Source organism: Bufo gargarizans, chromosome 9, assembly GCF_014858855.1.
Source record: "Bufo gargarizans isolate SCDJY-AF-19 chromosome 9, ASM1485885v1, whole genome shotgun sequence".
In the NCBI taxonomy this organism is placed as follows: domain Eukaryota; kingdom Metazoa; phylum Chordata; class Amphibia; order Anura; family Bufonidae; genus Bufo; species Bufo gargarizans.
The window spans coordinates 38652536-38667191 of record NC_058088.1 but is presented as its reverse complement, the minus strand read 5'-3'; the positions used below and the strand labels follow the sequence as shown (position 1 = coordinate 38667191).

Here is a 14656-nt window from a genome sequence, read left to right as displayed (position 1 = left end):
TGGCCCTCCAGATGTTGCAAAACTACAACTACATCATTCCCTGATAGCTGTAGTATGCCCAGGCATGATGGGAGTTGTAGTTTTGCAACAGCTGGAGGGCCACGAGTCTGACATCCCTGCATACATGATCATTGTTTACTGACAGCAGAGGCTTTATATGATCTGCTGCTTCCAAGCGATGATTTAGGTGACTGCTTGAAAAGTCCAATTACCCGATGAATGCATGTTTTTCTCATTCATCAGGAAATGAGCAGCACTTTTACATCTGCAGATTATTGCCAACGAGCTTTCCTGCGAATGCCTTATAGCCACGATCTGCCAGCTGTTTGGGCAGTGTAAAGGCCTTTGGTAGGGCGTCACCATTGCTCTTGTTGCACCCAAACTCGCTCCTTTCTGTGGCCAGTCCCTCTCTCTCTGCTCTGCCACTGCCTGGCCCTGTCTATCAAAGCAGCGAGGGCGGGGCTGGCCACAGAAAAGAGTGGAGCTTGGGTGCAACAAGAGCTACAGCGACACCCTCATTGCACCAAACGCCTAATTTGCATATTAGGGAAAAGTATCATAGCTTGTAAACTGAGCCTCAGATCGTCAAGAGAAAATCAGCATTTTAATCAGGTGAACCGCAGCTATTTGCCTATCCAGACAGTCGCTGGTGACGGATTCCCTTTACGGAGAAAAGTTTTAATGGAATGGCCAAATGTAAAGCAAAATGCAGCTTTTCTGTCAATACATTGTTTTATTATTCTGCAGCAAAAAGCTCCTGGAAAAGAATTGTTCAATATGAGCTGCAGTCATTTGAACCTGACCGAGAAAGAATACTTTGGCTTGGAATTCAAGAATAACAACGGCTACCAAGTAAGTCTCAGATCTCTTATCTACAGGGAATGTCCGCTCTAAGCATAATGCCTGGTAGGGCTGCTTCTCCATGCAACAAACATATTTTTCTTTGTAAAATATAAAAAATAAAAAAATGTGGAGAAATAAATCTTTTAAAAGGAATGGGTGCACCGCAGCCTTTCGGTGCACCATCACTCTGCTGCCTTCACTTCCCAGCGCCTCCCAATCTGCTTTGTGTGACAGGGCCAGACTTCCCCTGCCGCTTTGCTCTTCGCTCTGAAATCCACCCTGCACCAGTGCTGATTGTCCAAACAATGTGCATGCGCAGAACAGTCCTGGAATGACCTCTATCGAGTGTACTGTGCATGCGTCAAAGTTTGAACAGTCAGCGCAGGTGTGGGTTTTCATTGCCAGGAGTGATGACGCAGGGGAAGCCTGGCCCTGTCCATCAAAGCAGAGTGGGGAGGGGCAGTAAAAGTAGCAGAGCAATTGTGCACCGAATGGTGCAACCACGCCTATGGTGCACTTGAGTCCTCATGAGCATAAAGGTAAAAAGATGAATTTCTCCACATTGCAGGAATGGATTTTATACAGAATGGTATGTCTGTTATACAGGGAGCCAGCCCGACAAGGCGTTATGCTTACCAGGGAAGTGATTTTTCAGATGAGACTCCCTATAAAAGGAGCAAAATACACACATCCTCTGCAGTAAAAAAAAAGGTAACAAGGTGCACAATACTTGAAGGGTGCCTATCCATGAGAACAACTATGCCATGTTAGAACTTTAGTGCTGAGCACTGTGCCCTCGGTTTTCCTAATCAGCCCTTTTTGGCTTTCCTCGCATGTACAGATTCATTGAAAGTATTCCTGTCTATTAGGAAAATGCCTCTTTCTCCCTATACATGGCTACTGCATTGTAACTGCTCCGAATCTCTGCACTCACTGAAAAAAACAGGAAAACTACAAAGACATGGAAGTGCTTTTCATTGATGGAGGGCAGGGAATCTGTATCTGAGAGCAGCAGAACATCTTAGAAGCTATGGTATTCTGGAGCTGAGCTCTGGAAAAATCCCACTTTTAGGGATCATGCACACGAACGTATTTTCTTTCCGTGTCCGTTCCGTTTTTTGTTTTGCGGACTGTATACATTTCAATAGGACCGCAAAAAAACGGAAGTTACTCCGTGTGCATTCCCTTTCCATATGTCCGTTCCGGAAAAAAAAATAACATGTCCTATTATTGTGCGCATTATGGACAAGAATAGTACTTTTCTATTAGGGGCCAGCTGTTCCGTTCCGCAAAACAAGGAATGCACACGGACATCATCTGTATTTTTTGCTGATCCGTTTCTTGCGCCGCAAAATACATACGGTCGTGTGCATAAGCCCTTAGGCCCCTTTTATACTAGCGAGTTTTATGCGCGGGTGCAATGCGTAATGCGAATGCATTACGCCCGCACTGAATCCAGACCCATTCATTTAAATTGGGCTGTGTACATGAGCGTTGTTTTTCACCCATCACTTCTGTGTTGTGTTAAAATCGCAGCATGTTCTATATTCTGCGATTCTCACGCAACACTGGCCCCATAGAACAGGCGGAGAATGCCCCAGGAACAAGCACGGCACCTTTCAGGCCACCAGCGGTTTCTGGAGGCAATTCCCCACCCTCCTTTGGCTCTACCCAGCCGGGCCAGACGACGGGCAATCCCTCCTGCCGAGTCTCTCATCAACACCCATGTGCTTGATTATTTATCGAGAGCCTGGCAGGAGGATGAGTTTGACTTTTATGCCTGTAGTCTGGCCTCGTATTTGCGCTGGCTGCCTCCAGAACGAGTCCCGAGAATCAAATCGGCTCTCGGAATCCTTCTGGATGCAGCCACTCAGCCTGGCTATGAGCTGTGCGCTGCGATTGGCCAGTGCTGCAGCAAGGGACACGCCTCCTACAAAAAATCAGTCCAATACAACAGACGGAGCTGAGACACCGGAGCCTATACCGGGCGAACGGAGCGGCGCCCAGGCATACTAGTAAGTGCAGGGGGACCCCTGGGCGCCGCTCTGCCCACAGGTATAGTTAGTTTTTAGTTTGTATAGGAGTGAAAGGTCGTTTTTAATGGCAATGTGTCTAGCAAGTTAAAAAAAACCATTAGGCGATACTCCAAGATTGGGACTAAATACTTTATCTTGATATATACTTTAACTTTTACATCAACTTCCAGACCATTACCAGATACAGACAGGTGACGTATCCTCATCATTACAGCCAGGATTAGAAAGATTAACCCCCGCGGAACTTTATTCTGGTGTGACTAATAAATGACTTGGTATAACACCAAGTGACTTTATACAAAGTGGCCGGCCCAAAAGCGCACGCACTTTCTTACTTATAATGCACTATATACAATACATGTGTACTACTATTACATACTTATACATAGAAGAGGGACAGTTCTGCTTACACAGGCCATAGACCAAACTGCTATGTATTGGCAAACAGTGGGTCATTCATGTATGAGTCTGATAATATAGTCTTACCTGAAAGGGCTTCTGTCACTCCACTAAACTCATTATTTTTTTTTGGTCTCCCTAAAATCCTTATGCTGCGATTTCTCAATATATAGGGCTATTACTCTGTTTGGTTCAGTAGTTCTATCAAAAAACTGACTTTGATATTATGCAAATTGCCTCTCTAGCAGCAGGTAGGGCGGCTACCTGCTGCTAGCAGCCGCATCCTCCATTCATAATGACGCCCCCTCCTCATGTTGATTGACAGGGCCAGCGGACGCGCTCGTCCTCTGACTGGCCCTGTCTGCGTTTTAAATCTCGCGCCGGTCTTCAGTTGGCGCAGGCGCACTGAGTGGAGGACGCTCTCTCGGCCGCTCCATCCTCAGTGCGCCTGCGTCGGGTGTACATGTGACGTCATCGGCGCAGGCGCACTGAGGATGGAGCGGCCGAGAGAGCGTCCTCCACTCAGTGCGCCTGCGCCAACTGAAGACCGGCGGGAGATTTAAAACGCAGACAAGGCCAGTCAGAGGACGAGCGCGTCCGCTGGCCCTGTCAATCAACATGAGGAGGGGGCGTCATTATGAATGGAGGATGCGGCTGCTAGCAGCAGGTAGCCGCCCTACCTGCTGCTAGAGAGGCAATTTGCATAATATAAAAGTCAGTTTTTTGATAGAACTACTGAACCAAACAGAGTAATAGCCCTATATATTGAGAAATCGCAGCATAAGGATTTTAGGGAGACCAAAAAAAAAAATGAGTTTAGTGGAGTGACAGAAGCCCTTTAAAGTAATAATGAGACGTTCTTCCGGTGACACACTCCACCGCATGTTGGTGTCCTGGAAAGTCAAGGCAGGCCACAACTCCCCCAAAAGCCGATCAAATGTAGCCACCGACATGCAGCAATAATCCTAGAACTAAACAGGGTGCGCTCGGAGGTCAGAGTAAAAACCAACAAATTGCCCTTTGCTGGCCCGCTGCGAAATGATAGGATGCACCCACATCCGGTTCCTCCTCAATCATTTCTCACCGCTCTCCAAAACAGCGGAAGACCAACCAGTGCAAGAACGCATGGTCAGTGGATGATACGGTGAAAGTGGACATCCTGCAAAGGGAAATCCAATAACAAACACACACCGACCACGCGACAAAAACTCCCCAAACAAATGGAGCTGTCAATAAAAAACTGTGCCTGCTGGGGGTATTTATATGTGTTTGCAGTAACAGGTGAATCTAGAGAATGGATCCGTTTTTTTCCACACGCGTTAAAAACGCATGCAATCCGCACGGGAATAACGCAACGCACACAAAATGGACGCCAGACGCAACCAAAATCATGCTATTATCACTGAACGCATCTGGACCTAATCCGTGACACTTGTGTGAAAGAGGCCTTAGGGATACACTATAATATTTGCATTCTGCATAAAGAACAATTCTAGAACATCTTTTTCTCGGACTCTACATTCCTCTGTAGAGTTGAGCGAACACCTGGATGTTCGGGTTCGAGAAGTTCGGCCGAACATCCCGGAAATGTTCGGGTTCGGGATCCGAACCCGATCCGAACTTCGTCCCGAACCCGAACCCCATTGAAGTCAATGGGGACCCGAACTTTTCGGCACTAAAACGGCTGTAAAACAGCCCAGGAAAGGGCTAGAGGGCTGCAAAAGGCAGCAACATGTAGGTAAATCCCCTGCAAACAAATGTGGATAGGGAAATTAATTAAAATAAAAATTAAATAAATAAAAATTAACCAAAATCAATTGGAGAGAGGTTCCATAGCAGAGAATCTGGCTTCCCGTCACCCACCACTGGAACAGTCCATTCTCAGATATTTAGGCCCCGGCACCCAGGCAGAGGAGAGAGGTCCCGTAACAGAGAATCTGTCTTCATGTCAGCAGAGAATTAGTCTGCATGTCATAGCAGAGAATGAGGCTTCACGTCAGCCACCACTGCAACAGTCCATTGGCATATATTTAGGCCTAGCACACAGGCAGAGGAGAGAGGTCCCGTAACAGAGAATCTGGCTTCATGTCAGCAGAGAATCAGTCTGCATGTCATAGCAGAGAATGAGGCTTCACGTCAGCCACCACTGCAACAGTCCATTGGCATATATTTAGGCCCAGCACACACACAGGCAGAGGAGAGAGGTCCCGTAACAGAGAATCTGTCTTCATGTCAGCAGAGAATTAGTCTGCATGTCATAGCAGAGAATGAGGCTTCACGTCACCCACCACTGCAACAGTCCATTGGCATATATTTAGGCCTAGCACACAGGCAGAGCAGAGAGGTCCCGTAACAGACAATCTGGCTTCATGACAGCAGAGAATCAGTCTGCATGTCATAGCAGAGAATGAGGCTTCACGTCACCCACCACTGCAACAGTCCATTGGCATATATTTAGGCCTAGCACACAGGCAGAGGAGAGAGGTCCCGTAACAGAGAATCTGTCTTCATGTCAGCAGAGAATCAGTCTGCATGTCATAGCAGAGAATGAGGCTTCACGTCAGCCACCACTGCAACAGTCCATTGGCATATATTTAGGCCCAGCACCCAGGCAGAGGAGGGAGGTCCCGTAACAGAGAATCTGTCTTCATGTCAGCAGAGAATTAGTCTGCATGTCATAGCAGAGAATGAGGCTTCACGTCAGCCACCACTGCAACAGTCCATTGGCATATATTTAGGCCCAGCACACACACAGGCAGAGGAGAGAGGTCCCGTAACAGAGAATCTGGCTTCATGTCAGCAGAGAATCAGTCTGCATGTCATAGCAGAGAATGAGGCTTCACGTCAGCCACCACTGCAACAGTCCATTGGCATATATTTAGGCCCAGCACACACACAGGCAGAGGAGAGAGGTCCCGTAACAGAGAATCTGGCTTCATGTCAGCAGAGAATCAGTCTGCATGTCATAGCAGAGAATGAGGCTTCACGTCAGCCACCACTGCAACAGTCCATTGGCATATATTTAGGCCCAGCACCCAGGCAGAGGAGGGAGGTCCCGTAACAGAGAATCTGTCTTCATGTCAGCAGAGAATTAGTCTGCATGTCATAGCAGAGAATGAGGCTTCACGTCAGCCACCACTGCAACAGTCCATTGGCATATATTTAGGCCCAGCACACACACAGGCAGAGGAGAGAGGTCCCGTAACAGAGAATCTGGCTTCATGTCAGCAGAGAATCAGTCTGCATGTCATAGCAGAGAATGAGGCTTCACGTCACCCACCACTGCAACAGTCCATTGGCATATATTTAGGCCTAGCACACAGGCAGAGCAGAGAGGTCCCGTAACAGACAATCTGGCTTCATGTCAGCAGAGAATCAGTCTGCATGTCATAGCAGAGAATGAGGCTTCACGTCACCCACCACTGCAACAGTCCATTGGCATATATTTAGGCCTAGCACACAGGCAGAGCAGAGAGGTCCCGTAACAGACAATCTGGCTTCATGACAGCAGAGAATTAGTCTGCATGTCATAGCAGAGAATGAGGCTTCACGTCACCCACCACTGCAACAGTCCATTGGCATATATTTAGGCCTAGCACACAGGCAGAGCAGAGAGGTCCCGTAACAGACAATCTGGCTTCATGTCAGCAGAGAATCAGTCTGCATGTCATAGCAGAGAATGAGGCTTCACGTCACCCACCACTGCAACAGTCCATTGGCATATATTTAGGCCTAGCACACAGGCAGAGCAGAGAGGTCCCGTAACAGACAATCTGGCTTCATGACAGCAGAGAATCAGTCTGCATGTCATAGCAGAGAATGAGGCTTCACGTCACCCACCACTGCAACAGTCCATTGGCATATATTTAGGCCTAGCACACAGGCAGAGCAGAGAGGTCCCGTAACAGACAATCTGGCTTCATGTCAGCAGAGAATCAGTCTGCATGTCATAGCAGAGAATGAGGCTTCACGTCACCCACCACTGCAACAGTCCATTGGCATATATTTAGGCCTAGCACACAGGCAGAGCAGAGAGGTCCCGTAACAGACGATCTGGCTTCATGTCAGCAGAGAATCAGTCTGCATGTCATAGCAGAGAATCAGGCTTCACGTCAGCCACCACTGCAACAGTCCATTGTCATAAATTTAGGCCCAGCACCCAGGCAGAGGAGAGAGGTCCCGTAACAGACAATCTGGCTTCATGTCAGCAGAGAATTAGTCTGCATGTCATAGCAGAGAATCAGGCTTCATGTCAGCCACCACTGCAACAGTCCATTGGCATATATTTAGGCCTAGCACACAGGCAGAGGAGAGGTTCATTCAACTTTGGGTAGCATCGCAATATAATGGTAAAATGAAAATAAAAATAGGATTGAATGAGGAAGTGCCCTGGAGTCCAATAATATATGGTTATGGGGAGGTAGTTAATGTCTAATCTGGACAAGGGACGGACAGGTCCTGTGGGATCCATGCCTGGTTCATTTTTATGAACGTCAGCTTGTCCACATTGGCTGTAGACAGGCGGCTGCGTTTGTCTGTAATGACGCCCCCTGCCGTGCTGAATACACGTTCAGACAAAACGCTGGCTGCCGGGCAGGCCAGCACCTCCAAGGCATAAAAGGCTAGCTCTGGCCACGTGGACAATTTAGAGACCCAGAAGTTGAATGGGGCCGAACCATCAGTCAGTACGTGGAGGGGTGTGCACACGTACTGTTCCACCATGTTAGTGAAATGTTGCCTCCTGCTAACACGTTGCGTATCAGGTGGTGGTGCAGTTAGCTGTGGCGTGTTGACAAAAGTTTTCCACATCTCTGCCATGCTAACCCTGCCCTCAGAGGAGCTGGCCGTGACACAGCTGCCTTGGCGACCTCTTGCTCCTCCTCTGCCTTGGCCTTGGGCTTCCACTTGTTCCCCTGTGACATTTGGGAATGCTCTCAGTAGCGCGTCTACCAACGTGCGCTTGTACTCGCGCATCTTCCTATCACGCTCCAGTGCAGGAAGTAAGGTGGGCACATTGTCTTTGTAGCGTGGATCCAGCAGGGTGGCAACCCAGTAGTCCGCACAGGTTAAAATGTGGGCAACTCTGCTGTCGTTGCGCAGGCACTGCAGCATGTAGTCGCTCATGTGTGCCAGGCTGCCCAGGGGTAAGGACAAGCTGTCCTCTGTGGGAGGCGTATCGTCATCGTCCTGCCTTTCCCCCCAGCCACGCACCAGTGATGGACCCGAGCTGCGTTGGGTGCCACCCCGCTGTGACCATGCTTCATCCTCATCCTCCTCCACCTCCTCCTCATCCTCGTCCTCCTCGTCCTCCAGTAGTGGGCCCTGGCTGGCCACATTTGTACCTGGCCTCTGCTGTTGCAAAAAACCTCCCTCTGAGTCACTTCGAAGAGACTGGCCTGAAAGTGCTAAAAATGACCCCTCTTCCTCATCCTCCTCCTCCTCCTCCTGGGCCACCTCCTGTTCCATCATCGCCCTAAGTGTTTTCTCAAGGAGACATAGAAGTGGTATTGTAACGCTGATAACGGTGTCATCGCCACTGGCCATGTTGGTGGAGTACTCGAAACAGCGCAACAGGGCACACAGGTCTCGCATGGAGGCCCAGTCATTGGTGGTGAAGTGGTGCTGTTCTGTAGTGCGACTGACCCGTGCGTGCTGCAGCTGAAACTCCACTATGGCCTGCTGCTGCTCGCACAGTCTGTCCAGCATGTGCAAGGTGGAGTTCCACCTGGTGGGCACGTCGCATATGAGGCGGTGAGCGGGAAGGCCGAAGTTACGCTGTAGCGCAGACAGGCGAGCAGCGGCAGGATGTGAACGCCGGAAGCGCGAACAGACGGCCCGCACTTTATGCAGCAGCTCTGACATGTCGGGGTAGTTGTGAATGAACTTCTGCACCACCAAATTCAGCACATGCGCCAAGCAAGGGATGTGCGTCAAATTGGCTAGTCCCAGAGCTGCAACGAGATTTCGCCCATTATCACACACCACCAGGCCGGGCTTGAGGCTCACCGGCAGCAACCACTCGTCGGTCTGTTGTTCAATACCCCGCCACAAATCCTGTGCGGTGTGGGGCCTGTCCCCCAAACATATGAGTTTCAGAATGGCCTGCTGACGTTTACCCCGGGCTGTGCTGAAGTTGGTGGTGAAGGTGTGTGGCTGACTGGATGAGCAGGTGGAAGAAGAGGAGGAGGAAGCCGAGAAGGAGGAGGTGGCAACAGGAGGCAAAGAATGTTGCCCTGCGATCCTTGGCGGCGGCAGGACGTGCGCCAAACAGCTCTCCGCCTGGGGCCCAGCTGCCACTACATTTACCCAGTGTGCAGTTAGGGAGATATAGCGTCCCTGGCCGTGCTTACTGGTCCACGTATCTGTGGTTAGGTGGACCTTGCTACAGATGGCGTTGCGCAGTGCACACTTGATTTTATCGGATACTTGGTTGTGCAGGGAAGGCACGGCTCTCTTGGAGAAGTAGTGCCGGCTGGGAACAACATACTGTGGGACAGCAAGCGACATGAGCTGTTTGAAGCTGTCTGTGTCCACCAGCCTAAATGACAGCATTTCATAGGCCAGTAGTTTAGAAATGCTGGCATTCAGGGCCAGGGATCGAGGGTGGCTAGGTGGGAATTTACGCTTTCTATCAAATGTTTGTGAGATGGAGAGCTGAACGCTGGCGTGTGACATGGTTGAGACGCTTGGTGACGGAGGTGGTGGTGGTGGTGTTGGTGGTACATCCCCTGTTTGCTGGGCGGCAGGTGCCAACGTTCCTCCAGAGGCGGAGGAAGAGGCCGAGGCGGCAGCAGCAGAATAGGCCGAGGCGGCAGCAGCAGAAGAGGTAGCAGGGGGAGCCTGAGTGACTTCCTTGGTTTTAAGGTGTTTACTCCACTGCAGTTCATGCTTTGCATGCAGGTGCCTGGTCATGCAGGTTGTGCTCAGGTTCAGAACGTTAATGCCTCGCTTCAGGCTCTGATGGCACAGCGTGCAAACCACTCGGGTCTTGTCGTCAGCACATTGTTTGAAGAAGTGCCATGCCAGGGAACTCCTTAAAGCTGCCTTTGGGGTGCTCGGTCCCAGATGGCGGCGGTCAGTAGCAGGCGGAGTCTCTTGGCGGCGGGTGTTCTGCTTTTGCCCACTGCTCCCTCTTTTGCTACGCTGTTGGCTCGGTCTCACCACTGCCTCTTCCTCCGAACTGTGAAAGTCAGTGGCACGACCTTCATTCCATGTGGGGTCTAGGACCTCATCGTCCCCTGCATCGTCTTCCACCCAGTCTTGATCCCTGACCTCCTGTTCAGTCTGCACACTGCAGAAAGACGCAGCAGTTGGCACCTGTGTTTCGTCATCATCAGAGACATGCTGAGGTGGTATTCCCATGTCCTCATCATCAGGAAACATAAGTGGTTGTGCGTCAGTGCATTCTATGTCTTTCACCGCTGGGGAAGGGCTAGGTGGATGCCCTTGGGAAACCCTGCCAGCGGAGTCTTCAAACAGCATAAGAGACTGCTGCATAACTTGAGGCTGAGACAGTTTCCCTGGTATGCATGGGGGTGATGTGACAGACTGATGGGGTTGGTTTTCAGGCGCCATCTGTGCGCTTTCTGCAGAAGACTGGGTGGGAGATAATGTGAACGTGCTGGATCCACTGTCGGCCACCCAATTGACTAATGCCTGTACCTGCTCAGGCCTTACCATCCTTAGAACGGCATTGGGCCCCACCATATATCGCTGTAAATTCTGGCGGCTACTGGGACCTGAGGTAGTTGGTACACTAGGACGTGTGGATGTGGCAGAACGGCCACGTCCTCTCCCAGCACCAGAGGGTCCACTAACACCACCACGACCATGTCCACGTCCGCGTCCCTTACTAGATGTTTTTCTCATTGTTATGGTTCACCACAACAACAAATATATTATTTGGCCCAATGTATTGTATTCAAATTCAGCGGGATATAAATTTGAGGCCTAGTATTTAGGCGCTGGGTGACCGGTATGGATTTAGTGACAGAATTAGACTTGGAAATGCACAGAAGCGTGTGTGTGAAGTTATTCTGAATGACCCAATGTGCACCTTGAATATTATATACCCTTTTTGGGATAGATTTCAAATAGCTCTGATATAGCAGGAACCACTAAATTATGAAATTGCTAAATTGGGAATTGTACTTCAACCCAGAACAAAAAATGTGCTTTGACGGGCACTAAATAACTTTCCCAGCTACAACAGTACAGCGGTAACGAGAGATTTAGAGGGATTTAAATTTGAGGCCTAGTATTTAGGCGCTGGGTGACAGGTATGGGTTTAGTGACAGAATTAGACTTGGAAATACACAGTAGCGGGTGTGTGTGAAGTTATTCTGAATGACCCAATGTGCACCTTCAATATTATATACCCTTTTTGGGATAGATTTCAAATAGCTCTGATATAGCAGGAACCACTAAATTATGAAATTGCTAAATTGGGAATTGTACTTCAACCCAGAACAAAAAATGTGCTTTGACGGACACTAAATATCTTGCCCAGCAACAACAGTACAGCGGTGGGTAACGAGAGATTTAGAGGGATTTAAATTTGAGGCCTAGTATTTAGGCGCTGGGTCACCGGTATGGATTTAGTGACAGAATTAGACTTGGAAATGCACAGAAGCGTGTGTGTGAAGTTATTCTGAATGACCCTATGTGCACCTTCAATATTATATACCCTTTTAGGGATAGATTTCAAATAGCTCTGATATAGCAGAAACCACTAAATTATGAAATTGCTAAATTGGGAATTGTACTTCAACCCAGAACAAAAAATGTGCTTTGACGGACACTAAATATCTTGCCCAGCAACAACAGTACAGCGGTGGGTAACGAGAGATTTAGAGGGATTTAAATTTGAGGCCTAGTATTTAGGCGCTGGGTCACCGGTATGGATTTAGTGACAGAATTAGACTTGGAAATGCACAGAAGCGTGTGTGTGAAGTTATTCTGAATGACCCTATGTGCACCTTCAATATTATATACCCTTTTAGGGATAGATTTCAAATAGCTCTGATATAGCAGAAACCACTAAATTATGAAATTGCTAAATTGGGAATTGTACTTCAACCCAGAACAAAAAATGTGCTTTGACGGACACTAAATATCTTGCCCAGCAACAACAGTACAGTGGTGGGTAACGAGAGATTTAGAGGGATTTAAATTTGAGGCCTAGTATTTAGGCGCTGGGTCACCGGTATGGATTTAGTGACAGAATTAGACTTGGAAATGCACAGAAGCGTGTGTGTGAAGTTATTCTGAATGACCCTATGTGCACCTTCAATATTATATACCCTTTTAGGGATAGATTTCAAATAGCTCTGATATAGCAGAAACCACTAAATTATGAAATTGCTAAATTGGGAATTGTACTTCAACCCAGAACAAAAAATGTGCTTTGACGGACACTAAATATCTTGCCCAGCAACAACAGTACAGCGGTGGGTAACGAGAGATTTAGAGGGATTTAAATTTGAGGCCTAGTATTTAGGCGCTGGGTGACAGGTATGGGTTTAGTGACAGAATTAGACTTGGAAATACACAGTAGCGGGTGTGTGTGAAGTTATTCTGAATGACCCAATGTGCACCTTCAATATTATATACCCTTTTTGGGATAGATTTCAAATAGCTCTGATATAGCAGGAACCACTAAATTATGAAATTGCTAAATTGGGAATTGTATTTCAACCCAGAACAAGAAATGTGCTTGAACGGACACTAAATAACTCGCCCAGCTACAGCACTAGGGACAGATTTAGCTGGATATAAATTTGAGGCCTAGTATTTAGGCGCTGGGTGACCGGTATGGATTTAGTGACAGAATTAGACTGGGATATGGCCAAAAAATGAACAGACTATTGCTGGTTAAATGCACTTGGTGTGACAGCTTCACCCTGATGTAGGCTTTAGCCAAAAAACAACCACACCATTGAGGGTTAAATGCACTTGGTGACAGGCGCAGCTTGCCCCTGATTTTGTATATGGCCAAAAAATGAACAGACTATTGCTGGTTAAATGCACTTGGTGTGACAGCTTCACCCTGATGTAGGCTTTAGCCAAAAAACAACCACACCATTGAGGGTTAAATGCACTTGGTGACAGGCGCAGCTTGCCCCTGATTTTGTATATGGCCAAAAAATGAACAGACTATTGCTGGTTAAATGCACTTGGTGTGACAGCTTCACCCTGATGTAGGCTTTAGCCAAAAAACAACCACACCATTGAGGGTTAAATGCACTTGGTGACAGGCGCAGCTTGCCCCTGATTTTGTATATGGCCAAAAAATGAACAGACTATTGCTGGTTAAATGCACTTGGTGTGACAGCTTCACCCTGATGTAGGCTTTAGCCAAAAAACAACCACACCATTGAGGGTTAAATGCACTTGGTCGCAGCTTGTGCTGGCGCACCACAAGACACAAAATGGCCGCCGATCACCCCAGAAAAATGAGACTGACAAACGGTCTGTGCAGCCTAAAAACAGTGAGCAATTGAGGATCAGCAGCTCAATGATCCACAGCTGCAGATCGATCAGTTAATCAAGTCCTTTGGAGGAGTTAATCTGCCTAATCTCGCCCTACTGTCGCAGCCGCAACCTCTCCCTACGCTAATCAGAGCAGAGTGACGGGCGGCGCTATGTGACTCCAGCTTAAATAGAGGCTGGGTCACATGGTGCTCTGGCCAATCACAGCCATGCCAATAGTAGGCATGGCTGTGATGGCCTCTTGGGGCAAGTAGTATGACGCTTGTTGATTGGCTGCTTTGCAGCCTTTCAAAAAGCGCCAAGAAAGCGTCACAAAAGCGCGAAGAAAGCGACGAACACCGAACCCGAACCCGGACTTTTACGAAAATGTCCGGGTTCGGGTCCGTGTCACGGACACCCCAAAATTCGGTACGAACCCGAACTATACAGTTCGAGTTCGCTCATCCCTATTCCTCTGTTATTCCTCTTGGAAAATGGTGAATACATTGTAACTGGGTGTGTCAGTTCAATGGTCTGACAGTGACAGCGCTGATTTGATACTTTGTTCATGTAGTTGAAATACATGTATCATACAACATGGTTTAAAACAGTGGAATTTTGACATTTCAGGTTTGGCTGGGACTTCTGAAACCAATAACCAAGCAGGTAAAAAGTAAGTTTTAACGCTGTGCAGATATGGCTCTACTGTCATTCAATGGCTTGTGTAATATAAGGCTATTTTGTATCACTGGCTCATATGACATTAAAGGGGTTTTCTGGAAGTACAGTATTAATGGTCTGACCTCCAGAATAGATGATCAATATCTGATCGGTGGGGTTCCGTCATGGCCTTTTCCTAGGCCAGTGATGTCATCTTCATGGGTCACATGCTCTATTTGCAGCTCAGT

General features: G+C 48.2%; 1 protein-coding gene across 1 annotated transcript in view; it reads left to right on the top strand.

The window, feature by feature from the left end:
• The first annotated feature begins 681 nt into the window (after positions 1 to 681).
• The window catches only part of FRMD7 (FERM domain containing 7), a 63877-nt gene continuing 49902 nt past the window's right edge, over positions 682 to 14656 (top strand). Inside the window, exons 1-2 of the mRNA XM_044268948.1 lie at positions 682 to 852; positions 14379 to 14421. Of these exons, the coding sequence (XP_044124883.1) occupies positions 682 to 852; positions 14379 to 14421 (214 nt within the window). The remainder of the gene's footprint in view (positions 853 to 14378; positions 14422 to 14656) is intronic.